The 25,358-nt window shown below is 48.6% G+C and overlaps 3 protein-coding genes, 1 long non-coding RNA gene and 10 other non-coding genes across 25 annotated transcripts in view; 13 read left to right on the top strand and 1 right to left on the bottom strand.

Moving 5' to 3' along the window:
* The window catches only part of SLC3A2 (solute carrier family 3 member 2), a 30,107-nt gene extending 28,636 nt beyond the window's left edge, over positions 1-1,471 (bottom strand). For 2 of the 8 annotated variants that reach the window (XM_054662366.2, XM_009423301.5), the window contains exon 1: positions 300-676. In XM_054662366.2, coding sequence (XP_054518341.1) covers positions 300-411 — 112 coding nt within the window. In that variant the 5' untranslated portion in view covers positions 412-676. Of the gene's footprint in view, positions 1-299 lie in introns of all 8 variants that reach the window. The other 6 variants (XM_063782985.1, XM_009423300.5, XM_001159413.7 and 3 more) reach the window with 5 other exon arrangements.
* On the top strand, positions 698-4,686 carry LOC741337 (uncharacterized). Its single transcript, XR_672899.5, has 11 exons — positions 698-819; positions 1,213-1,255; positions 1,465-1,548; positions 1,743-1,793; positions 2,133-2,166; positions 2,606-2,652; positions 2,837-2,869; positions 3,079-3,117; positions 3,554-3,594; positions 3,830-3,858; positions 3,993-4,686. It is a non-coding gene; the product is annotated as an uncharacterized LOC741337 (long non-coding RNA).
* On the top strand, positions 1,047-1,115 carry LOC112204861 (small nucleolar RNA SNORD25). Its single transcript, XR_002938610.1, has one exon. It is a non-coding gene; the product is annotated as a small nucleolar RNA SNORD25 (small nucleolar RNA).
* On the top strand, positions 1,313-1,389 carry LOC112204879 (small nucleolar RNA SNORD26). Its single transcript, XR_002938625.1, has one exon. It is a non-coding gene; the product is annotated as a small nucleolar RNA SNORD26 (small nucleolar RNA).
* On the top strand, positions 1,598-1,669 carry LOC112204878 (small nucleolar RNA SNORD27). The gene has a single exon (XR_002938624.1). It is a non-coding gene; the product is annotated as a small nucleolar RNA SNORD27 (small nucleolar RNA).
* On the top strand, positions 1,989-2,063 carry LOC112204877 (small nucleolar RNA SNORD28). The gene has a single exon (XR_002938623.1). It is a non-coding gene; the product is annotated as a small nucleolar RNA SNORD28 (small nucleolar RNA).
* On the top strand, positions 2,385-2,509 carry LOC112204885 (small nucleolar RNA SNORD22). The gene has a single exon (XR_002938631.1). It is a non-coding gene; the product is annotated as a small nucleolar RNA SNORD22 (small nucleolar RNA).
* LOC112204876 (small nucleolar RNA SNORD29) lies at positions 2,702-2,766 on the top strand. The gene has a single exon (XR_002938622.1). It is a non-coding gene; the product is annotated as a small nucleolar RNA SNORD29 (small nucleolar RNA).
* LOC112204880 (small nucleolar RNA SNORD30) lies at positions 2,937-3,006 on the top strand. The gene has a single exon (XR_002938626.1). It is a non-coding gene; the product is annotated as a small nucleolar RNA SNORD30 (small nucleolar RNA).
* Positions 3,274-3,344, top strand: LOC112204881 (small nucleolar RNA SNORD31). The gene has a single exon (XR_002938627.1). It is a non-coding gene; the product is annotated as a small nucleolar RNA SNORD31 (small nucleolar RNA).
* Positions 3,634-3,759, top strand: LOC112204884 (small nucleolar RNA SNORD22). Its single transcript, XR_002938630.1, has one exon. It is a non-coding gene; the product is annotated as a small nucleolar RNA SNORD22 (small nucleolar RNA).
* Positions 4,687-15,225: 10,539 nt separating the features above from the next.
* Positions 15,226-24,757, top strand: WDR74 (WD repeat domain 74). Of its 5 annotated transcripts, none has more exons than XM_063782979.1 (12): positions 15,226-15,820; positions 18,018-18,170; positions 18,249-18,355; positions 18,442-18,563; positions 21,642-21,717; positions 21,837-21,983; positions 22,146-22,247; positions 23,147-23,247; positions 23,343-23,398; positions 23,737-23,882; positions 24,000-24,056; positions 24,537-24,757. In XM_063782979.1, exons 2-12 carry the CDS (start codon positions 18,107-18,109, stop codon positions 24,714-24,716), a joined length of 1,158 nt encoding a protein of 385 aa, XP_063639049.1. In that variant the 5' UTR covers positions 15,226-15,820; positions 18,018-18,106; the 3' UTR covers positions 24,717-24,757. The 5 variants fall into 5 exon arrangements, with proteins under 5 accessions (XP_063639049.1, XP_016776584.2, XP_063639050.1 ...); XM_063782980.1 differs by lacking the exon at positions 15,226-15,820 and adding an exon at positions 19,583-19,700 and having other exon boundaries at positions 17,275-18,170; XM_016921096.4 differs by lacking the exon at positions 15,226-15,820 and adding an exon at positions 17,278-17,599.
* Positions 15,986-16,176, top strand: LOC112204942 (U2 spliceosomal RNA). The gene has a single exon (XR_002938680.2). It is a non-coding gene; the product is annotated as a U2 spliceosomal RNA (small nuclear RNA).
* A 52-nt stretch (positions 24,758-24,809) lies between the features above and the next one.
* On the top strand, positions 24,810-25,349 carry TEX54 (testis expressed 54). Its single transcript, XM_054662365.2, has one exon. The coding sequence runs from the start codon at positions 24,846-24,848 to the stop codon at positions 25,290-25,292; it is 447 nt and encodes a 148-aa protein (XP_054518340.1). The 5' UTR covers positions 24,810-24,845; the 3' UTR covers positions 25,293-25,349.
* The last annotated feature ends 9 nt before the right edge of the window (positions 25,350-25,358 follow it).

The following is a 25,358-nucleotide window of genomic DNA, read 5'->3' as shown; positions in this document are numbered from 1 at the left end:
GGAGCTCTTTAGGGTTCCCCATCAATAAAATGGGGGTTGTCATCCTACCTAGCTCTTGGGATTTTGGTGGATTAATCGATTCATATAGTGTGCTTAAAACGGTGCTCCATAAATGTTAGCTAATGTTGGCCCGTAGTAGTCCAAGATCTAAAGAAAACGCACCAGAAGGCAGGACATAGGGAACCAGTTAGGAAAAAATCAGATCCTGTCTTCAGTGAAGCACTTACGTCCTGACTTACTTTCCCGAAATGGCCCCACCAAAGGGGACCTCCTCCCGAGCTTAGCCCAGGATCCAGTACCTGAGTCGTCCCCCGCGCTGAGACCCTGGACACCAGCCTCCGAACGTGAGCCAGGCAACTGGCGCGGAATCGACACGACGGCGATCGAGGCTTCAGGAAGCTGTAGCTCCATGGAGGCGGATCCTGCACACAGGTTTGGGGTGTGTGTGGGCAAGGGGCAGCTCAGAACAGGGTTAGAGGGTAGGCAGTCGTGACCGTCAGTCCAGGATCGCCGTGAGGCAGTGATCTCACCGCTCCTGCCACATGCACTGGGTGAGAAAACCAAGCCGCAATGCGGTCGGTGAGCCAGCACGCTCCCGTAGGACGCATGCGCGCCTTTTTCGCGCCGCAAGTTCAGGTGGCGCTTTGTCTACGCCCTCCTTCCCTGGAACTCTCTACCCACAACTCCCCGGGGTCGCATGCGGTCAACGTATGCGCGTGCGCTCGCCATAGCCCCGCCCCCAAATCCCGTGGGCCTCTGCGGCATGGTATTTAATCGTGTCCCCGGGGGAGATTCGTTCTCATTTTTCTACTGCTCTCGGTAAGTGGCCTCGTGGGCTTTATAGCTGTTACTCTTTTGTGCTTTGTCTTTTTATTTTCTTTTGAGCGATTGTGCGAACATAGCATAGCACGCACTATGCCTTCTGTGTTGTAGCTGTCTGGCCAGGGCGACTGGCGGATAAGGTCTTGTGTGTGGCCTCGAGGCTTAAAAGTAGCAGCGGGGCTTTGTGAAGGACAAAATGGCGATGGCGGGCCGTGTAGGTCCCCCTTCCTATGATGAGGACCTTTTCACAGACCTGTACTGAGCTCCGTGAGGATAAGTAACTCTGAGGAGATGGGCCCTGCAAGCCTCCTGCTTAGCCGTCTCTTCAGAAAATAGCGTTTTCGAAATGCCTTGTGTTGACCTAATGTCTTATTGGGCTCCTGTCTGCAGGATTTACGCGCACGTTGGAACCGAAGAGAGCTCTGTTGTTGCAGTAAGTTCTTACGGCCATTTCTTAATCTCTGCTCTTTCGTTGAGTGTGTGGAAGTTGCTACGGGGATGATTTTACGAACTGAACTCTCTCTTTCTGATGGATTAGTGGAGAAAACACAGAAAATTCTGAGTAGCACTGTACTGTACGCAACAAATGTCAGGGCCCTATTGATTTGTCTGAGGTGTTAGTGAAGGGTGTTATTTTTTCAGATGTTCAGCCCACAAGACCTTACTGGTGAAGGAATGGGACAAGACCCATCTTTATGCAAAGCCAGCGTTACAGTAATGTCCCAGGTAGGTGTACATGGTTTATGCTCTTACAGAGGAGACCTTGTAGATAACCACTCCATGATGAACACAAAATGACAAGCATATGGCTGAACTTTCAAGTGATGTCATCTTACTACTGAGAAGTGAGAGAGAGGTCTTAAGGGGTCTTTGAATGACTATTTTTAGGTACATAAAATGCTTTCCTCTGTTGTCTACAGCATCTCATAATCTATCCTGGGGAATTCAGCTGCCTCCCAGGGTGAATACAGGTAATTATCCAAATTGGTGTATGTCATCTTTGTAAATGTTCACAAGAAAACAAGTGGCCGGCGGAAGCAATGTTTTTTGGCGCCTTCCATCTTGTTCCTCTTGAAATGATTTTCTGGGGAGGGAGATCGCAACCCGGTACTACAGTTCTTGTAAGGGTGTGCTGTTACCCTCATCCATATATCGATCACGTTACTGTCAGATGATTTGAATTGATAAGCTGATGTTCTGTGAGGTACAAAAGTTAATAGCATGTTAGAGTTCTGATGGCAGTTGTTGTTTATGAATAAGCTTCACTCCATCCTAATACCTTAAAATAACTAATTTGCTTTCCTTTCCAGGTATTCCTGATGACAGTCTGCCTTCTATCTTACAGTAAGTTGTTTTTCGAATTCTGTGGGCCTATTATCTAATAGATAACTTAGGCATTTTGATATTTGTTACCAAAGCCTGCTTAACCCATAAAGTTTTCTGGTTCCTCTTGTTCTCTGTAGTGATGTTTCTAGACCTCCCCTTTTTTCTCTCAGATAGATGCCCACTGATCTGCCCAGGGTCAGACGAATGCTTGTCAGTTGTAGCTTTCCAGGATTCAGCTCCAATGAGGAGGAAACATCCTGCCTTACCCCTGTTTTAGCCTGGGAACCAGTAATTGTGAACTCACCAGGGTTAACTTGAAGAGGGCATGAGAGCTTATTCCATAAGGAACTGTCTGAGACATTTGGTTACCTTTTCTTAGTTTGTCCATTAGCAACCGTAACTAAAATAGTTTTGGCCGTTTGGGATAATTAGCTAATTGAATGATTTTTTGATTCAGGAGCAGCTTGTTGCTATATACCATTGAAAAGCCTTCAGAGCTGAGAGGTTAGTTGATATTTTTTGTTCCTTACAGCTTATGCCACCAAGTAGGCAGTTTCTATGATGAATCAAACTAGCTCACTATGACCGACAGTGAAAATACATGAACACCTGAGAAACTGGAGAACGCAGGGAGTGGGGGGTAACCATGTCTGAGGAATCTTTCACCCACAGCTTTGTTTTTCTCTAGGTACTACTAACCAATAACCTGCTTGGCTCAAAGGTGAGTAATTTCACGGAATTCAATGCACTCAGTATATAGGGTAGGAAAAAGTGCCTTTTAGGCCTGTGTTTGTGATGACTTACATGGAATCTCGTTCGGCTGATGACTTGCTGTTGAGACTCTGAAATCTGATTTTCTAAGAATGATGGGTGGGAACAACGTAATGCGGGATATGAGAAGCACTACTGACTTGGTCTTCCTCCTTTCAGGGCCAGCACCTTCTCTCTAAAGCCCAAGAGGAGTTTGAGGTAAATGGCTTTGCAATAGTTACCATCAATGGCTGCTATATAAAATTTTCTGTGATTTTTGTGTGTGATAGCACTGTGGTCTGGGTGAATGTACACAGACATAACTGGCTTAATCCAAAGTCTTTGATCTCCTGAACCACCAGTGATGAATTGCTGCTCACCAGTGATGAGTTGAATACCGCCCCAGTCTGATCAATGTGTGACTGAAAGGTATTTTCTGAGCTGTGAGCCTGCCTTCCAGTGACATGTTCTAAAAATTGCAAGTTATTTGAGGAGGCTTTACAGCCAATAGGAAGTTCTTGGGCTAAGTAGTGTTTCCTATAAAATGTGCCCTGAAACTTCTTTCTGCCAAGCAATAGATATAATTGAGAGATTGTAAAATGTGACGTAGAATGAAAGTCTCTCAAGACTACATTTTTCTTTCTTGATTTTGCAGGAAAACTAGGTGTCTGTGTTCACTCCAGGCTGAAGTTACAGGTGAGTAAACCTAAATGTAAGGTGGACTATGCTAAAAATTCCCAATGAAGAAACTTTCACATGTCTTACTCTCTGTCCTAGTCCCAGAGCCTGTAAAGGTGAACCCACTGGGACTGGCTGGGGGAGAAGAGGAAGATTTGTTCCAGAAGGAACTGTCTGAGGGATGATAAAGATTTCTATACAGAGAAAGGGAGTAATAATCACTTGTTGAAAACATTGGTTTTATTTCTTCCAGGTCTGAGCAAATAAGGTGTATAAAAAATGGTAGGTATCTGTTTAAATATTTAACTGATTTTATATTAGCAACCTTTTGCTCCTAGGTTACATAGTGTTAAATATTGTGTTCATTTGTATTTTCCAATCCAATAAGAACTTTTTTTTTTTTTTAACCTCTGCAGGAATCTGTCTTGGAGGACATCGGAAGGTGAATTTTCCAAGTCCTTGGACAACCTAGCTGTTGAAAAGCTTTCTGGGTTTGGGGAGTATTTCAGATGTACCTTAAAGTGTTAGCAGACACAGATTAAGACACTGGGAGCCAATGAAACAGCAGTTGAGGGTTTGCTGTGTATCACATTTCTGTATTTTATCACCCCCTTCCTGCAACATTATTTCTCTGGAATCTACCTGCCCTTTTGTTTTTTAGATACAAGGGCTTGGTTTTGTTACCCAGGCTGGTTTCAAGGCCATAGCTTTAAGAGATCCTCTCACCACAGATTTCCAAAGTGCTGGGATTGCAGGTGTGATTCATGGCACCCAGACTTTGCTGCCTTTCTTACATAATCCAGGCCCAGAACCCAAACTCAGGCACTGCATAGATGACCAGTTTTGTAAACTACTGACCTAGCTTGTTGCCAATTGTTGATTGAACTTCCCATAACTCCACTTCGTGTCTGTTCCTCTGTATACAGCCACCTTCTGTTCCCATCATGAGCCTTTAGGTCTCCATTTGCATATTGCAAATACTATGTTCCATGTAGGTAGCTCATGCAGGGCCTTGCTCTTCACTTCAAAAAAGGTTCCCTTGAGGACTGGCTGTCAATTTGTGTTGCTGTGTTGGTTGTTGATGAAAATAATAAAATGATTGATTACATAGTCCTGTTTACTTTTTTTGTGTGTATGTGTCTCTTAGCATCAGTGTGTAAATTTCCATGGGAAACTGGCTTTCCTCTCATGCTCCCTGAAGTACCTGGAACTTGAAGGGACATCTGACAGTTTGCCTGATAGGCAGTGTGTTAAATGAGTAACCTGAGTAGAACATCCATCTTTTTTTTTTTCTCTCTTGCCTGGTCCTAGAGTACAGTGACATGATCACAACCTCACTGCAGCTTCAAGCTTTTGGGCTTAAGCAAACCTACTTGACTTTAACCAGCAGCTGGGCCTGGGACTACAGACACCACACCCAGCCCAAATCTGTTTTTTCCTGGGGGAAGTGAGGGACAATGGAGTCTGAAGCTGGAGTGCAGTAGTGCCATCTCGCCTCCCTGCAGCCTCCACCTGGATTGGGTGATTGTCCTGCCTCAGCCCCGAGTAGCTGGGATTGCACATACCTGTCACCAAGCAAGCCTAGTTATTGGGATTTTAGTAGAGGTTTCACTATGTTGACCAGGCTTAGTCCTAACCTCAAGTGATCTGCCTGCCTCCCAAACCTGTGCCTTTTTTTTTTTTTTTTTTTTTTTTTTGAGGTGGAATCTCGTTCTTGTCACCCAGGCTGGAATGCAGTGGCATTATCTTGGCTCACTGTAACTTCACCACCTGGGTTCAAGCCATTCTCCCTGCCTCAGCCTCCTGAGTAGCTGGAACTACAGCCACATGCCACCACACCCGGCTACTTTTTTGTATTTTTAGTACAGATGGGGTTTCACCGTGTTAACAGGATGGTCTCGATCTCCTGACCTCATGATCCGCCTGCCTCGGCCTCCCAAAGTGTTGGGATTACAGATGGGAACCACTGCGCCCAGCCAAATTATGCTTTTTATTTTACTTTTTTGAAACAGAGTTTCTCTGTTATTTCCCAGGCTGGAGTGCAATGGCAGGATCTCTGCTCACCGCAACCTCCGCCTCCCAGGTTCAAGCGATTCTCCTGCCTTAGCCTCCCAAGTAGCTGGGATTACAGGCATGCGCCACCATGCCCGGCTAATTATTGTGTGTGTGTGTATATATATATATATATATATATATATATATATAATTTTTTTTTTTTTTTTTTTTTTTTTTTCAGTAGAGATGGGGTTTCTCCATATTGGTCAGGCTGATCTTGAACTCCTGACCTCAGGTGATCCACCCGCCTCGGCCTCCCAAAGTGCTGGGATTACAGGCATGAGCCACGGTGCCTGGCCAAATCTCTGCTTTTTAATTGGTCTTGAGGAAGGAGGGAAAGCACAGGGACAGTGCCAACCTGTGGATACTGTGGGGTACAGAGTTGTGTATGGTTAGGTCAGCAGCTCTCAATTTTTTCAGACGGTCTTGCTCTGTCACCCAGGCTGTGGTACAGTTGTGCGATCACAGCTCACTGCAGCCTCAACTTGCTGGGCTCCAGTGATTCTCCCACCTCAGCCTCCCAAATAGCTGGGACCACAGGTGCACACCACCATGCCCAGCTAATTTTGTATTTTTGTTAGAGACAGTTTCACCATATTACCTAGGCTGGTCTTGAACTCCTGAGCTCAAGCAGTCCACCCAACTCTGCCTCCCAAAGTGCTGGGATTACAGACATCTGCACCTGGCTGCTTTTCTTTGTTTTTTGTGGGTTTTTTTTTAAGCCACCAGGTATTAAAGCCGGTTCTCAATCTTTTTAACCAGGCAGAATATGTTTGGAGAGATTTCTTCAGTTTTTTTATGTTTTTTTTTTTGTTCGTTTGTGTGGTTTTTGTGTGTGTGTGTGTTTGTTTTTGTTTCTTTTGAAGCTCTTTGTCACCCAGGCTGGAGTGTAGTGGTGTCATCATGTCTCAACACAGCCGCAAGCTCCTGGGCTCAAGCGATCCGACACCTCAGTTTCCCGAGTAGCTGGGACTATAGGGACATGCCTACTATGCCCAGGTAATTTTAATTTTTTGTAGAGATAGTCTCACTATGTTGCCCAAGTTGGTCTCGAACTGGGCTCAAGTGATCCCACTGCCTCAGTGTCTCAAAGTGTTGAGATTACAGGCATGAGCCACTGCACCCTGCATCCCTCAGAAGAGCAATTTTTTAAATCTTCCCTGAGCTTGGAGACTCCAGCCTGCATTGACAGGTAGCCCCCCTTTGGGTGATTCTGTTGTAAGCCGTCAGATAATGACTACCCTTATATTTCTCAAAGTGTTTGGGAGAATGGATACCAAGTAGTGATAAATTACGGGATTTTTACCTGTTTTATTTTTTATTTATTTACTTTTTTTTGTTTTTTGAGAAGGAGTTTTGCTCTGTCACCCAGGCTGGAGTGCAGTGGTGTGATCTCGGCTCACTGCAACCTCTGCCTCCCGGGTTCAAGCGATTCTCCTGCCTCAGCTTCCCAAGTAGCTGGGACTACAGGCGTGTGCCACTACACCCAGATAATTTTTGTATTTTTAGTAGACACGGGGTTTCACTATATGTTGGCCAGGCTGGTCTCGAACTCCTGACCTCAGATGATTCACCCACCTCGCCCTTCCAAAGTGCCAGGATTACAGGTGTGAGCCACTGCACCAGGCCCTGTTTTTAATTTTTGTTTGTAAATTTTAGGATTTCTCCGGTCAGAATTATAAGAACAGCAACTCAGCTGAAACAACACACATTTTTTGCTCATTAAATGGTAGCCACATAGACTTGAGAGTTGTCAGCACAATAATTTACAACCACAAGAATGGAAGAGTCAATTCTGAGAAGACCACCCAAGGACCCTAGGGGAGCACCAGAATTTAGAGATGGAGGATCAGCAGAACAGAAACTTAGAAAAGCAGTGCAAGCAGTGGGAACCTGCACGGTACTGACTTGCAAACTGAGGGAAGTCTCCCCACTGCCCACAGCTGAATCTCTTGTTAAAGCCACAAAGAAGTCAGGTGGGGACTGGCCAGGTGCAGCGGTTCACACCTGTAATCCCAGCACTTTGGGAGGCAAAGGTGGGCTGATTACCTGAGGTCACAAGTTCAAGACCAGCCTTGCCAACATGGTGAAACCCCATCTTTACTAAAAGAAATGAGCCGGGTGTGGCGGCATGCACCTGTAGTCCCAGCTACTCAGGAGGCTGAGGCAGGAGAATCTCTTGAACCTGGGAGGACTCCAGCCTGGACGACACAGCAAGACTGTATCTCAAAAAAAAAAAAAAAAAAAAAAAAAAGGCCGGGCACAGTGGCTCACACCTGTAATCCCAGCAGTTTGGGAGGCTGAGACAGGCGGATCACCTGAGGCCAGGAGTTCAAGACCAGTCTGACCAACATGGAGAAACCCTGTCTCTACTAAAAATACAAAATTAACCGGGCATGGTGGCATGTGCCTGTAATCCCAGATACTCAGGAGGCTGAGCAGGAGAATCGCTTGAACCCGGGAGGCAGAGGTTGCGGTAAGCTGAGATCGCACCATTGCACTCCAGCCTGGGCAACGAGAGAAACTCCATCTCAAAAACAAAAAAAGAAATGAGACTGGGACAATATGGAGAAATGGAGGAGAAGGCCAGAATGATTGAGGCCTGGCTCTTCACATTTCTTCTGTACATTAATGACTCAGACTACAAGGTCTTTAGCGAGAACCTCTTCCCTAAGCTCCAGAGGAGCTTGCAGTGAGCCGAGATCACACCACTGCACTCCAGCTGGTTGACAGAGCGAGATTCCATCTCAAAAAACAAAAAAAGAAAAAAAAAAAAAGAAAATCACCTGGCCACAGTGCCTCAGTCTCCTCTTCTGTAAAAGGGAACATTAAAAGCACCTACTTATCTCTTAAGGTTGTTAATACATATAAAGTACCTGTAATGGTGCCTGGCACCATTGACCAGCAGGCTAGAAACCTGGAGTCAGTCATCACCAGAGAACAGAGGGAAGGAAAGCCAGCGCCCTACATGGGACATTTCAGCAGAGTGTGAATAGAGGGAGAAAATGCAAATACCTGGCCAGGCATGGTAGCTCATGGCTGTAATCTCAGCACTTTGAATGGTGAAGGCAGGAGGGTTGCTTGAGGCCAGGAGTTCAAGACCTGCCTGGGCAACATAGCAAGACCCCATCTCTACAAAAAATTAAAATCAGCCAGGCATAGTGGTGCATGCCTGTAGTCCTAGGTACTTGGGAGGCTAAGGTACTTGAGAGGGTAGCTTGAGCCCGGGAGGTCAAAGCTAATTCCTAGAGAACCAGGGAGCAGATAAAATTAGCAAGGGTAAGGTTGATGGCCAACAGGTAAGCCAGTGTTTCTTTTGTATTTTTATTTATTTATTTATTTATTTATTTATTTTTTGGAGACCGAGTCTTGCTCTGTCGCCAGGGCTGGAGTGCAGTGGCACGGTCTTGGCTCACTACAACCTCCACCTCCCAGGTGCAAGCGAGTCTTCTGCCTCAGTCTCCTGAGTAGCTGGGATTACAGGTGTGTGCCACCATGCTGGCTAATTTTTGTACTTTTAGTAGAGAGGGGATTTCACCATGTTGGCCAGGCTGGTCTCGAACTGCTGACCTCACGTGATCCACCCGCCTCAGCCTACCAAAGTGCTGGGATTACAGGCATGAGCCACCGCGCCCAGCCACCAGTGTTTCTTTCCCAGGACCTGCCCAACTCCAAGCCAGAGTCACCAGTGACAGAGCACGAGTATTGCCATCTTGGACAAGCACTGTCATTTTAAGTTCACCTTGATCAAAAACTGCCTAAATCCAAAGCGCATCAACCTAATGGCTAAAGTCACCATGACCATAAACCACAAATGATATCTCCATCCAGAAACATTCCAAACCCCTCCCCGACCAGAGACATGCCAGCCCCGAGATAACCTCCACTCCAGAGACATTTAAACCCCGCCATAAATTTCTCCCCAACACAGAAACATTCCAAGCTTCTGATAAGCCCCCTCACCCTAAAACCAATATATACTCTTAGTCTGTAAGAGAGAACGCTCCTGGGCTGGGAGCGGTGGCTCACGCCTGGTAATCCCAGCACTTTGGGAGGCTGAGGTGGGCGGATCACCTGAGGTCAGGAGTTTGAGAGACTCTGTCTCAAAAAAAAAAAAAAAAGAGAATGCTCCTGACCAAAATTGGACAGAAGCCCCTCTCAGGTTTATTTATTTTAGAGAAATAAACTTGTCTTTGACTGTTAAGCCACATTTCGTGTTTCTTTCCTTTTTTTTTTTTTTTTTTTTTGAGGCAGAGTTTCGCTCTTGTTGTCCAGGCTAGAGTGCAGTGGCACGATCTCAGCTCACTGCAACCTCTGCCTCCTGAGTTCAAGCGATTCTCTTCTCTTGCTTCGACCTCCCGAGTAGCTGGGATTACAGGCATGTGCCACCATGCCCGGCTAATTTTTGTATTTTTAGTAGAGACGGGGTTTCTCCATGTTGGTCAGGCTGGTCTCAAACTCCTGATCTCAAGTGATTCGCCCTCCTCAGACTCCCAAAGTGCTGAGATTACAGGCGTGAGCCACCGCACCCGTTGTCTTTCCTCTTTCTTTAATTCTTAAAATCACGAGGGAATATGGGCCCAGGTTAGCCACTCAAGTCCTGGAGCCAAAGATCCTCCCGGTCAGCCCTTCACCAGGGCTGCCCACAATGGCCCAAGGACCTTTAGATCCTGTTCCTTCATGTCTGTCCAGCCCTTTCCGGATTTCTGTGGCCTTTTATCAGATATTTGGACACCTTCAGTCAGGTTCCCCTGTCTCTCTGGGGCTGTGGTTGTTAGTGTGTAGATTAATTGAATGGGCTTCAGCAGGGCTCCAAGAATCCCCCCAAAAATTGTATGCAAAATTGTGTAAGGCAAATATGCATTGATTTGGGGAAAGCATTCAATAAATTCTCAGAAGAGTTGGAGGATGCAATAAAAATGAAAAACCCAGCCTAGCCAACATGGTGAAACCTCATCTCTACTAAAAATACAAAAATTAGCTGGGCATGGTGGCGGGCACCTGTAGTCCCAGCTACTCAGAAGGCTGAGGCAGGAGAATTGCTTGAACCTGGGAGGCAGAGGTTGCGGTGAGACTATCTCAAAAAAAGAAATAAAAAATTAAAAAATTAAATAAAAATGAGGCTGGGCACGGTGGCTCAAGCCTGCACTTTGGGAAGCCGAGGCGGGTAGATCACCTGAGGTAAAAAGTTTGAGACCAGACTGGCCAACGTGGTGAAACCCTGTCTCTACTAAAAATACAAAAAATTAGCCGGGCGTGGTGGTGTGCACCTGTAATCCCAGCTACTTCAGAGGCTGAGGCAGGAGAATCCCTTGAACCCAGGATGTGGAGGTTGCAGTGAGCCGAGATCACACTACTGCACTCCAGCCTGAGTGACAGAGTGAGACTCTATCTCAAAAAAAAAAAAAAAAAATTTGTAACATTCTCGTCTTCAAAAAAGAAAAATAAAAAAAGGCCAGGTGCCCTGGTTCAAGCCTGTAATCCCAGCATTTCGGGAGGTTAAGGAAGGAGGATAGATTGAGGCTGGGAGTTTGAGATCAGCCTGGCCAACATAGCAAGACTCCATCTTTATATTAAAAAATAAAAAGAAAAAAAAGAAAAGCAGGCTGGGTGCGGTGGCTCACGCCTGTAATCCCAGCACTTTGGGAGGCCGAGGCGGGCAGATCACGAGGTCAGGAGATCGAGACCATCTGGCTAACACGGTGAAACCCCATCTCTACTAAAAACACAAAAAAATTAGCCGGGCATGGTGGCGGGCGCCTGTTCCAGCTACTCAGGAGGCAGAAGCAGGAGAATGCTGTGAACCCAGCAGGTGGAGCTTGCAGTGAGCCGAGATCGTGCCACTGCACTCCAGCCTGGGTGACAGAGTGAGACTCTGTCTCAAAAAAACAAAAAACAAAAAACAAAATAATTTAGAGACTCCGCATGGTGGCTTATGCCCATAATCCCAGCACTTTGGGAGGCCTAGGCGGGTGGATCACTTGGTCAGGAGTCCAGCCCAGGCTGACCAACATGGTGAAATCCTGTCTCTACTAAAAAAAAATACAAAACAAAAAGGCCAGGCATGGTGGCTAACGCCTATAATCCCAGCACTTTGGGAGGCCGAGGTGGGCAGATCACGAGGTCAGGAGTTCAAGACCAGCCTGACCAACATGGTGAAACCCCGTTTCTTTTTTTTTTGAGACGGAGTCTTGCTCTGTTTCCCAGGCTGGAGTGCAGTGGTGCGATCTCCCCTCACTGCAAGCTCTGCCTCCCAGGTTCACACGATTCTCCTGCCTCGGCCTCCCAAATAGCTGGGATTATAGGCGCCCATCACCACCACGTGCCCAGCTAATTTTTTGTATTTTTAGTAGAGACGGGGTTTCACCATGTTAGCCAGGATGGTGTCGATCTCCTGACCTCATGATCCGCCCACCTTGGCCTCCCAAAGTGCTGGGATTACAGGTGTGAGCCACCGCACCTGGCCTCAACCCTGTTTCTACTAAAAAAAAAATACAGGCCGGGGGCGGTGGCTCACGCCTGTAATCCCACCACTTTGGGAGGCCAAGGCAGGCAGATCACGAGGTCAGGAGATCGAGACCATCCTGGTTAACACGGTGAAACCCCGTCTCTACTAAAAATACAAAAAATTAGCCAGGCGTGGTGGCAGGCGCCTGTAGTCCCAGCTACTCAGGAGGCTGAGGCAGGAGAATGGCATAAACCTGGGAGGCGGAGCTTGCAGTGAGCGGAGATTGTGCCACTGCACTCCAGCCTGGATGATAGAGCGAGACTCCGTCTCAAAAAAAAAAAAAAAAAAAAGCCAAGTGTGGTAGCGGGCGCCTGTAATCCCAGCTACTCAGGAGGCTGAGGCAGGAGAATCTCTTGAACCTGGGAGGCAGAGGTTGCAGTGAGATGAGATCACACCTCTGCACTCCAGCCTGGGCGACAGAGTGAGACTCTGTCTCAAAATAAGTAAATAAATAAATAGCCAGGTGTGGTGATGTGTGCCGTTGTATTCCCAGCTACTCAGGAGGCTGAGGCAAGAGAATCACTTGAACCTGGGAGGCAGAGGTTGCAGTGAGCCAAGATGGCACCACTGCACTCCAGCCTGGGCAACAGTGTAAGACTCCCTCTAAAAAAAAGTTTAGGCCAGGTGTGGTGGCTCACTCCTGTAATCTCAGCACTTTGGGCGGCCCAGGTAGGCGGATCACTTGAGGCCAGGAGTTTGAGAGCAGCCTGGACAACAGACCAGTGTCTCTACAAAAAACACATAAATTAGTTGGGCATGGTGATGCGTGCCTTCAGTCATAGCTACTCTACTCAGGAGGCTGAGGTGGGAGGATCACTTGAGCCCAGGAGGTCAAGGCTGCAGTGAGCCGTGATTGCACCATTGCACTCCAGCCTGGGTGACAGAGCAAGACTCTGTCTTTAAAAATTAAAAAAATAAAAAACAAAAAATAAGGCCGGTTGCAGTGGCTCACGCCTGTAATCCCAACACTTTGGAGGCTGAGGTGGGCGGATCACCTGAGGTTGGGAGTTCAAGACCAGCCTGACCAACATAGAGAAACCCCATCTCTAGTAAAAATACAAAATTAGCTTGGCATGGTGGCACATGCTTGTAATCCCAGCAACTCGGGAGGCTGAGGCAGGAGAATAGCTTGAACTCAAGAGGCAGAGGTTGCGGTGAGCTGAATTGCGCCACTGCACTCTAGCCTGGGCAACAAGGGCAAGACTCCGTCTCCAAAAAATAATAATAATAAATAAATAAATAAAAATAATAAAATAAATAAATAGTATTAAATAAAATAAAAGTAGGGTGTAAAATGAGGCAGGACACAGGCAACTACTGTTTTTATATAAGTCTTTTAACACTAGTTGACAATTTAAGGTATATTAGTTTCATGAAAATAAAACATGAATTTTAAATTTTTATTTCATTTTATTTATTTATTTATTATTTTTTGAGATAGGGTCTCCCTCTCTCACCCAGCCTAGAGTGCAGTGGTGTGATCATGGCTCACTGCATCCTCAACCTCCCAGGCTCAAGCAATCCTCCTGCCTTAGTCTTCCAAGTAGCTGAGACTTCTGGTATGTGCCACCACACCCGGATAATTTTTGTACTTTTGTAGAGACAAGGTTCGCCATGTTGTCCAGGTTGGTCTCGAACTCCTGGCCTCAAGTGATCTTCCTGCCTTGGCCTCCCAAAGTGCTAGAATTACAGGAATGAGGCCCTCGGCCCTGCCCCTGTACTAGTTTCTTATTGCCCCTGTATTCGTTTCTTATTGCTGTTGTAACAAATTACCCACAAACTTAGCGGCCAAAAACAAAACAAATGTATCATCTTACGGTTCTGGAGACCAGAGGTCCAAAATGAGTCTCAATGGGCTAAAATCAAGGTGTAATGACAGGGCTGCATTGCTTTCTGGAGGCTGCATGGGAGAATCTATTTCCTTGCTTTTTCCAACTTCTAGCTGCTGCCCACAACTCCCTGGCTGATGACTCTCTTCCATCTGCAGAGCAAGCCCTGGCAGCTCAAATCTTCCTCAGGTTGCATCACTCAGACTCTCCTGCCTCCCTCTACCCCTTATAAAGACATTTGTGATTACTCTGAGCCCACCCAGAAAATCCAGGATAAATCTCGCCGTCTCAAAATCCTTAATTTAATAATATCTGCAAAATGCCTTTTGCTATGTAAGGTAACACATTTAGAGGTTCTCACTGACCATCTTTGGGGTGGGGAGGGCATTATTCTGCTTATTATCCTCTTTTTTTTTTTTTTTTTTTTGAGACAGAGTCTCGCTCTGTCACCCAGGCTGGAGTGTAGTGTCATGATCTCAGATCACTGCAACCTCTGCCTCCCAGGTTCAAGCGATTCTCATGCCTCAGCCTCCCAAGTAGCTGGGACTACAGGCATGCACCATCATGCCTGGCTACTTTTTGTATTTTCAGTAGAGACGGGGTTTTGCCATGTTGCCCAGGCTGGTCTCGAACTCCTGGCCTCAAGTAATCCACCCGCCTTGGCCTCCCGAAGTGTTGGGATTACAGGTGTGAGCCACCACGCCCGGCCCCCTGCCTACTACTCTCTTGATGTGGCACCTCTCTGAAGGCTCTGAGTTTACTTATGAGAACTTGTAGAAATTTCTTTTGTTTATTAATACCAGTGTCATAAAATCATAGATTATCAGAAGCTTTGCCGGTTGACATTTTATCAGTGAGAATGTTAACGCCCCACTCCTGCCTGGAGGATCTCAGCCATGCAAGACGCTTTGATGCAAAGACACCGCCTCTATTTCCAACCCAGGTTAAGGGGTTTCCAACAGAACGATCCACGTTTATATTAATAGAGCTTACAAGAAAGCAAGACCTTAAGTCCCTTCTCAGCCAGGGCCTCATATTAATCCCTTTCATTCTGGCGAGCTTGCTTTGATCGATTAAAAAAAATCGCTCCATTTCAATTTTACCTACACTCTCCTCCTCCTCCTTCGCCCCAGTCCTCTAACGACCCTGCCTCTGCCTTCGAGGAGAGGCCCTGTGGTTTCTCGGTCGGACTTCCGGGTGGGATGCCTTGCCGCGTTGCTGGTCGGCCTGAAAGTAACTCTAAAGAGTGCGTGGGTCGGAGGACATCGGGGCTGAGGCGTCAGCACCTTTCTCCCACCGCGGGATCCCGGGTTTGAGGATCAGGAGCCTCTGAAATGGCTTTCTCAGGGCATCTTTCCCTCTCAGTGAAGGGCCAGATGTTTGCTGGCGGACAGTACAAATGCAAGGTGCGGGTCGTGCCTCGCCCCTATGTCCTCAGTTCTCACAAACTCCGGAGAGTGAGTGTCACCATTTCCCCCGTTTAAATGGGGAGGAAACAAGAGCCTAAATACCAAGCCCAGGCCATTAAGTCAGGAACTGGAGAGCAGGGAGCCCAACCTCTTCTGGACTCCAAAACCTGTGCTTTGACACCGCGCCGCGGCTTCTCCGAAGAAAGGTCCCGGAGAGGGGCGCCGCCACCTGCAGCACTGTCCCGCCGCCCCCTGGAAAGCCGAAAAACCCCTAGGATGGGAGACTAACGCCACAATCGGGGAAAAGGAGGCCACGCGGGCATTGAAATCACGACTGGTGTGTGGACCAATCCCAGGATCCTAAAAAAGCGAAAGGGGCGGGTTTATGCAAAACAAACTGAGCAGAGAGCAGGCGGCGGAAGAAGTAGAGGACGTTTAAATAGGTCTGTTTCCAAAATATAGCCACTACTATAAAGAAAGAATAATGAAAACTGTGTTTCGGAATTATAATGTATTGGGAGATAATTTAACATTTAATGCCTGGACAGTTACCATAACTGATTGGAAGATGGGAAGGATAAGGCCGCCGAGGCGACCAATCTATAGTTATCGCTTCTCGGCCTTTTGGCTAAGATCAAGTGTAGTATCTGTTCTTATCAGTTTAATATCTGATACGTCCTCTATCCGAGGACAATATATTAAATGGATTTTTGGAGTTAGGAGATGGAATAGGAGCTTGCTCCGTCCACTCCACGCATCGACCTGGTATTGCAGTACTTCCAGGAACGGTGCATCCTTCCTTCGGGGAGGAAACTAATTGTTGTTTAATGAAAGATTTTGGTCTGCCGGGGTTAGAGGCTACTGGCTGTATTGTAGTCTTCGAATTAAATCATGTATTTCTGTCGGTAGACTGTTGAATGAGGCGTGTTTGAATGTCTTATTGACGGAGTGATTTATTGAGAGAAAATTTTGTTTTACAACTGAGCGTTAGAGTGTAATATGTTCATGTGGTCTACAGCAACTTTCATACATCAGTCTCCGGGGTAGTTGGAATTACGGAAGCGCTTGCCACCACCCCCGGCTAATGTTTTCTGTTTTTATTTTTTATTTATTTTTTTTGAGACGTCGTCTTGCTCTGTCGCCCAGGCAACAGTGCAATGGCATGATCTCAGCTCACTGCAATCTCTGCCTCCCGGGTTCATGCGATTCTCCTGCATCAGCCTCCCGAGTAGCTGGGACTACAGGCGCCCGCCACCACGCCCAGCTAATTTTTATACTTTTAATAGAGACGGGGTTTCACCATGTTGGCCAGGGTGGTCTCCATCTCCTGACCTTGTGATCCGCCCGCTTCAGCCTCCCAAAGTGCTGGGAATACAGGCGTGAGCCACCGCGCCCGGCGTGGTTTCGCGTTTGATGTGTTAAACCTAGGTCGCGCTCGGGGTTTCACGCGTGAAATCCTAGCACTTCGGGAGGTTGGGGCGGGCGGATTGGGTAATTCCAGCCTGACTAACGGTGTGAAAAATCCCGTCTTCACTAAAAAACCAAAAGAAAAGTGAATCAGGCCTGGTGGCGGGCGCTCTAGCCTGAGAGACAGAGCAAGATTCCATCTCAAAAAATAAAGCTTCGCGTTAGATAAAGGGTTTACTTGTAAACTGGTAATTTGTTGCTTTTCTGTGTTAATCTCTAGGTAAAGTAGCGACTTCCTTCTCCTATTTACGCATGCGCTATTACTGTATTTCTACCGAGCGATGACTTTCTCTGCGTTTCTCATGTAGCATAGCACAGAGTACTTTTAGGTTTTTTTTTTTTTTTTTTTTTTTTGAGACGGAGTCTCTGACGCCCAGGCTGGAGTGCAGTGGCGCAATCTCGGCTCACTGCAAGCTCCTCCTCCCGGGTTCACGCCATTCTCCTGCCTCAGCCTCCGGAGTAGCTGGGACTACAGGCGCCCGCCACCACGCCCGGCTAGTTTTGTTTTTGTATGTTTAGTAGAGACGGGGTTTCACCGTGTTAGCCAAGATGGTCTCGATCTCCTGACCTCATGATCCGCCCGCCTCGGCCTCCCAAAGTGCTGGGATTACAGGCGTGAGCCACCGCGCCTCGCTGTCCGCCTCTTGAAGAGTAAACGAGGCCGGGCGCGGTGGTTTAGTAATACCAGCTGTAATCCCAGCTACTTGGGAGGCTGAGGCAGAAGAATCGCTTGAACCCGGGAGGCGGAGGTTGAGGTGAGAGGAGATCGCGCCATTGCACTCCAGCCTGGGCAACAAGGGCGAAGTTCTCTCAAAAGAAAAAAAAAATCGTCGGTTTCCTTTTCCCATCTTTCTTTCGTGACTTATATTCCAGAACGAAGCCCCACACATCATTAATGATTTGAATCGTTTCTAAAGTGTTTCTTAAATCGTTTCTTAAATCGTTTGTTGTTTCTTGTCTAACAGTCCAGAACACATATTACATAATGGAGCCGGGAGACAGCCTAGGGCTGGCTTGATCCGGGCACGCAGTCCAGGAAAGGTGCTTTTCACCCCCAAGTGCAAAATGATCAATGTATTCTTCCGATCTACATAAACAAGCACCTCCTGGTTTCATTTTCGTAAAGCAAAACAAGCATGGAAGGTTTACTGTTTCGGCTCTTTAAACTTCCAGCAACTACACTACGCTGCATCGGACTCGACGCCAGCTGGTGACGCACACGCTGCGCCGGAAGTGCGAACTGTCTGCCTCCAGGCTTTGTCATGGCGGCTGCTGCTGCACGCTGGAACCATGTGTGGGTCGGCACCGAGACTGGGATCTTGAAAGGTGGGTGGCAGGCTCGGGCGTCGGGAAGTGCAGGGGTGCACTCGCGCCCCTGGCGTGACTGACGCCTTCGTCTCTCAGGGGTAAATCTTCAGCGAAAACAGGCGGCGAACTTCACGGCCGGAGGACAGCCGCGGCGCGAGGAGGCAGTGAGCGCCCTGTGTTGGGGCACCGGCGGCGAGACCCAGGTGAGTGGCCGCTGGTCGGGCCGGAGCTGGGGGCCTGGGGCGCAGCAGCCTCGCTCTCCTCGCCATCTTGCCCTTCTTTGCCGCAGATCCTGGTGGGCTGCGCGGACAGGACGGTGAAGCACTTCAGCACCGAGGATGGCATATTCCAGGGTCAGAGACACTGCCCGGGCGGGGAGGGCACGTTCCGTGGCCTCGCCCAGGCCGACGGGTAAGACCAATCCCCTCGCTAAACTCAGGGCCGAAGGGAGAGCGTTGATGCTCCCTGAGGATACTGGAATGATGGCGACAGACAAACTCTTAGTGACACGGCTTTGAATGGGTGACAGGGACCTGGGTTTCTGCCTTATGTAGTTCATACCTGTAACACACATTTATTGAACACCTACTGAATTCCAGGCACTGGGAGAAGTACAGGGGCTGCCGGTAAAATTTCTGCCTTCAAAAAGTTCTCATCCTCTAAGGTTTTTCACCTGGCTCCATTATAACCCTCTAAGTAACCATGGGCAAGTCATTTAATAGTTTTGTGTGTGTGTGTGTGTGTGTGTTTTGTTTTTTTTTTTTTGGAGACGGAGTTTTCGCTCTTGTTGCCCAGGCTGGAGTGCAGTGGCGCGATCTCGGCTCACTGCAACCTCCGCCTCCCGGGTTCAAGCGATACTCCTGCCTCAGCCTCCCAAGTACCTGGGATTACAGGCGCCTGCCACCACGCGCGGCTATTTTTGTATCTTTAGTAGAGACGGGGTTTCACCGTATTGGCTAGGCTGGTCTCGAACTCCTGACCTCAGGTGATTCACCTGCCTCGGACTCCCAAAGTGCTGGGATTACAGGTGTGAGCCACTGTGCCTGCTTGTCATTTAATAGTTTTAAGCAAGGCTGGGTGTGGTGGCTCATGCCTGTCATCCCAGCACTTTGGAAGGCCGAGATAGGTGGATCACTTGAGGTCAGGAGTTCAAGACCAGCCTGGCCAGCACGGTGAAACCCCTTCTCTACTAAAAAAATACAAAAATTAGCCGGGTGTAGTGGCTCATGCCTGTAATCCCAGCTACTTGGGAGGCCGAGGCTGGAGAATCGCTTGAATCCGTCCCGCAGAGGTTGCAGTGAGCAGAGATCGCACCAGTGCACTCCAGTCTGTGAAACAGAGCAAGACTCCATCTCAAAAAAAACAACAAAAAAAGTTTTAAGCATGCATTCATTAATTCATTATTAATTCATTTATATTTTTTGAGACAGAGCCTCACTGTGTCACCTAGGCTTGAGTGCAGTGGTGCATTCATGGCTCACTACAGCCTCAACCTCCCGGGGTCAAACGATCCTCCCGCCTCAACCTCCTGAGTACCTGGGACCACAGGCAGGTGTCACTCTGCCCAGCTAAATTTTTAAGTTTTTTTATAGAGATGGGGTCTCACTGTGTGCCCAGGCCAGTCTCAAACTCCTGGGCTCAACTTGAGCTCAACCACCAACAAGGTGATGTAGCTCTGAAAGCAAAGATTAGGAAGGAGCTAAGTGGTTGGATTACTGGCCCTGCTTTCTTCCAAAGATGATGAAAGAGGGCTGTGAAGCAGGCTGCATAGGTTTGGTGGTGGTAATTCTGACAGGTGAGGTCTGGAAAGCCTGTGGGGGGGACTGGATGTCTGAACTGGGTCTTGAGGGATGGGTAGAATTTTGACTGGTGGAGAAGGGGATAAGGGTATTCTAGAAAGAGGGTACTGCCTGGGAGAGGCCAAGGACTGGGGGCATGCTACAGGGTACATAAATAGGATAAATAGCATTTGATTTGGAAGTTGATAACAAGGAAGCATTTTTTTTTTTTTTTTTTTTTTTTTTTTAATATACGGAGTCTCACTCTGTTGCCCAGGCTGGAGTGCAGTGGCACAGTCTCGGCTCACTGCAACCTCTGCCTCCCAGGCTCAAGCGATTCTCTTGCCTCAGCCTCCTGAGTAGCTGGGATTACAGGCATCCGCCACCACGCCCAGCTAAGTTTTTTTTGTATTTTTATTAGAGACAGGGTTTCACTATGTTGGCCAGGCTAGTCTGGAACTCCTGACCTCAGGCAATCCGCCCACCTCAGCCTCCCAAAATGCTGGGATTACAGGCGTGAACCACTGCACCCGGCCAAGGAAGCATTTTAATACAAGATGGACACTATATTAGGTTGGGATTAAATGTAAAGGGCTTTAAGTGCTAGGTTGAGAGATGTGCACTTTTATTGGTGTTGGTGAGTTATTCATTTATTGTTTTTGTTTTTCTGAGAGACGGAGTCTTGCTCTGTCACTGAGGCTGAAGTGCAGTGACATGATCTCGGCTCACTGCAACCTCCACCTCCCTGGTTCAGGCGATTCTTCTGCCTCAACTTCCCAAGTAGCTAGGACTACAGGCATGTACCACCACACCCAGCTAATTTTTGTATTTTTTAGTAGAGACAAGATTTCACTATATGTTGGCCAGGCTGGTCTGGAACTCCTGACCTCAGGTGATCTGCCTGCCTTGGCCTCCCAAAGTGCTGGGATTATAGGCGTGAGCCACTGTGCCTGGCCAAGTTATCAGTTTTTGAATAGGAAGTACCATAGTCAGCACTGGGAGCCTGTAGGAGTATGGAGGATGGATTGGAGACAGCAACTGGGAGACTTTTGCCACAGGTCAGGCAAGTCGATACAGAGCCCGAACCCAGCTAGGGAGGGTTGGCAGGTGTGAGAAAGAACATAGGCGCAGGCTGTGCAGATCCTGGGGAGAGACTTGCTTGGACTTCTTGGGAGGGATATTTTAAGCAAGAGACTGACATTTAGTGCCTGAAACTCAGAGCAAGAAACCCAAGAAGTTGGTGTTTGACTTTGACCAAGCCCTAAATTCAGACCAGCCCTAGTAAGCAACTCAAGATTCAGATAGACCAGTACAGCCAGGTGCTAGACATAGCTGTGAACAGCAAAAGCACTCTGGAATATCACAGAGTTGATTTCTAGCTGTGGTTGTAACATAGCTGAGTGGCAAATTAGTTTCTCAGCGCTTCTGTTTCCTCACTTGGTAAACCCTCACCCTGTTGAGAAAGTTGAATTAACAGATTAGGAAGCTGGAAGCTGTCAAGCCCTGCCTAGAGCCCAGTGACCTAGAGGCTTCCTTCTAAACTGGACTGTTAGTAGGGAATCTGGTTGATATGAGTTTGGAGCCTAGAGAATACTTTTATACTTTTTTTTTTTCTTTAAACATTAGTCAACTGTAGTAGTAAGGAGGAGAGAAAGATTAGAACAAGGAGTTTAATCACTTAAAAAATCCCAACTCTATCCTTTCTCTGCAGCACCCTCATCACATGTGTGGATTCTGGGATTCTCAGAGTCTGGCATGACAAGGACAAGGACACATCCTCCGACCCAGTGAGGCTCCCCTGCCCTGATGGTTGGGGGAGGTGGGCTGGGGTAGGTGCCTAATGATCACGCTGGGGAAGGGAGGATTAAGGACTCTGGAACGGACTCTTATCTCCTATTCTTTATAGCTCCTGGAACTGAGAGTGGGCCCTGGGGTGTGTAGGATGCGCCAAGACCCAGCACACCCCCATGTGGTTGCCACAGGTGGGAAAGAGAATGCTTTGAAGATATGGGACCTGCAGGGCTCTGAGGAACCTGTGTTCAGGGCCAAGAACGTGAGTGACAAGAGTGTGAAGGAGCTGTTCCTGAAGTCGAGGGAGGCTGAGGCCACTGACGATGCATTAGAGACTAGATGGACTTAGGGGGCGAAGGAGGGCTGAAAACAGGGGCACATCGAGCCCCCCATAGCCCTGTCCTCCATCTGCCCACCCCACCAGGTGCGGAATGACTGGCTGGACCTGCGGGTTCCCATCTGGGACCAGGACATACAGTTTCTCCCAGGATCACAGAAGCTTGTCACCTGCACAGGGTACCACCAGGTAAGGTGTCACCTCACACCTGCCTTCTCCTGGGATAAAGCAGCCTCCTGGAGAAATGGCCCCCACAGTTTGACACAACTGCCCTTCTCACCATTCTGAGTTCAGAGGAGCAAGCGCTTCCCCATCTGTTCCAACCCTGTCCCTGAGCCCATGACCTTCCTCTACTGTATTCTAGGGTGGAGTTTCCTGAACTATGCCTGTTTTCCTCCCACCTGGAAGAGAGGAAAGGAGAGTGGATCCCCTTCACTGTGGGAATTATAGGGTGCAGATGTCAGAGAACATTGGGCTAGGTGTTAAGAGAACTGGGTTCTGGTCCTGATGCAGCCTCTCTGATTTGCTTTGGGACCCAGGCCTGAGCCTCCCATCTCTGGCCTGAGCTCCTCAGCTTTACAGGAAGGGCCCGAATGGGGAATCTTTATGGCTTGTCTCATTTGAGGTCTTGAGACACGGGCGGGGCTGGGTCACTGTATTTGTCCTATTTTCTTTGCTTCTGCACATTGAAGTCTGATCTTGGTCATATGCCTCTGCTCAAAACACATATGAGGGCATCCTCTTTCCTCCTTCATTCAGGCTAACCCCTGCTTGAAATTTAGTACCTACTGACTACTAGACCAACTTGCTTTTCTGTCCCTCCATTTCCCCTAGATGGGAGTATGGGGGGATGGAATGCTCACACACTTCCAACCTAGGGGACCTCTCCCCTCAGCTCTGTCCATTTATGCTGCTAAGCAGCTCTCCTGACACCCTGATGCTCAGAGAAGAGGCATACATCTAAGATGAGAAAGTTTCTGGGAGTGGATCATAAATAAGCAGTGTGCAGGGAGGGGGTGAGGATGCAGAGACGCCAGAGGGTAGGTGCAGGGTGAGGATACTTTTGTGATGCTTCAGCCTTCCTCTAGGTCCGTGTTTATGATCCAGCATCCCCCCAGCGCCGGCCAGTCCTAGAGACCACCTATGGAGAGTACCCACTAACAGCCATGACCCTCACTCCGGGAGGCAAGTGAGTGTTTAGAGGGGAAGGGGTGGGAGGGTGGGGCTTGGGAAGGGCTCCAGGAGGTTACTGCTGATCCCACTTGCCTCTGGTCTCATCCTCAGCTCAGTGATTGTGGGAAACACTCATGGGCAGCTGGCAGAAATTGACCTTCGGCAAGGTGAGTGGACTAGGGTACATTGGGGGAAAGGAAGGAGCAGGGAGAAGGGTCAGGATTCCCTCTAAGGTGGTGCAGTGGGGCCAGTGAGGCCTCATTCAGGTGCCAGATTGCCTGGGTTTAAATCCTGGTTTCCCTAAAAGCTGTATGACCTTAAACTAATTATTTCAACTCCCTGTGCCTTAGTTTCCTCACCTGCGAAATGGAAATATTAGTAGAAGCTCCAGTCTCAGGGTTTTGTTGCAGATTAAATGTTGAAATGGAAAGTGATTGGAACAGGAAACAATGAATGATTGGTTATTGGCCAGCCAGTTATCACGGATGCTTCCCCCCTTCTCTAGGGTGTCTACTGGGCTGTCTGAAGGGGCTGGCAGGCAGTGTGCGTGGGTTGCAGTGCCACCCTTCAAAGCCTCTACTAGCCTCCTGTGGCTTGGACAGAGTCTTGAGGATACACAGGATCCAGAATCCACGGGGTCTGGAGCATAAGGTAAGTTATCTCTCCCACCTCCAACTCATGGTCTTGTGGAGGCCCCGCCTCCTGTGCCCCCCGTTCATGTTTCTGTCTCAGCATGCCTGGCTCCTTAAGGCCCCTCATCTTTTGCAGGTTTATCTCAAGTCTCAATTGAACTGCCTCCTCTTGTCAGGCAGGGACAACTGGGAGGTGAGCAGTTGGGCCCGGGAATGTGGGAGCCAAGGGCATAGATGTGAGGACCTCCCTATGGAGAGGAAAAGGGGGCAGCTGGAATGCAGACCTGGGACTATCTGTTTACCTGCCTGGTCACTTAATTTCTCTGAGAGGCATTAACAGTTAAAATCCTGAGAGGGTTATTGCCAACAGCATGGATGGGGTTGCTTTCTAGGAGCAGGGAATAAAGGTGGTGGTACCCAGAGGGATTCTTTCTCAGCCAGGGTCTCCTTCCCTGTGGGTTTGTCCCTGTGCCCCTGACTACTTTTCTTTTTCCTTTTTTTTTTTTTTTAACTTCTTTTTGTGGAGATGGGGTCTCCTTATGTTGCCCAGTCTGGTCGCTAAGTCCTGGGCTCAAGCAATCCTCCTGCCTTGGTCTCCCAAAGTGCTGAGATTACAGGTGGGAGCCACCGTGCCCGGCCCCCCTGACTCCTAAGCTTTCTTCCCACTCACCAGGATGAGCCCCAAGAGCCTCAAGAACCCAACAAGGTGCCCCTAGAAGACACAGAGACAGATGAACTTTGGGCATCCTTGGAGGCAGCTGCCAAGCGGAAGCTCTCGGGTTTGGAGCAGACCCAAGGAGCTCTCCAAACGAGATGGAGAAAGAAGAAGCGGCCTGGGTCCACCAGCCCCTGACGCCCCTGTGCCCACTTTGTAAATAAACTGCTGAACACCCACCATGACCCTGAGCCTTTTGTGATGGGAGAAAGGAATGAAGGGTAGCTTGGGGTGGGGGCTGCCTGAGCTGGGGCGACGGGATATCTGATGTCACAAAAGCCGGGCCTGGAGGCAGGCAGGCTGGCGTGGGTGGCACGGAGTCCAGGGCCACGCGGGGCCATGGGCTGCTGCCAAGACAAGGACTTTGAGGTGTCTGATGAGCAGTCCAAGGAGGAAGAGTCTAAGGACGGCAGGGAAGATGAGACCACAGACACACAAAGAGGGCCCAGGGAGTGTGAGAGGGGGCTTCCCGAGGGTAGGGGTGAGCTCAGAGGCCTCGTCGTCCCCTCAGGCGCCGAAGGTATCGACTTGAACTCCCCGGACCATCCGAATCACAAGTCGAACGAAAGCCTTCTGATCACCGTGCTGTGGCGGCGACTATCCACGTTCGGTCGTCGGGGCTCCTCGCGGCCAAGCAAGAGGCAATCAGACCAGATTCGGAAGCAGGAGAGTCCGATCCGAGAAGGCAACCAGGAGGAGCCGGAGAAGGGATGACCCCAGACCTGCTCTCAGTCCGCCCCAACCTCCAGAGAATAAAATTTCTAACGTGTACCTGCACGA

This window comes from Pan troglodytes, chromosome 9 (genome assembly GCF_028858775.2).
Source record: "Pan troglodytes isolate AG18354 chromosome 9, NHGRI_mPanTro3-v2.0_pri, whole genome shotgun sequence".
NCBI lineage: Eukaryota > Metazoa > Chordata > Mammalia > Primates > Hominidae > Pan > Pan troglodytes.
Note: the sequence above shows the minus strand (reverse complement) of the source record. Positions and strands in the feature narration are given on the sequence as shown.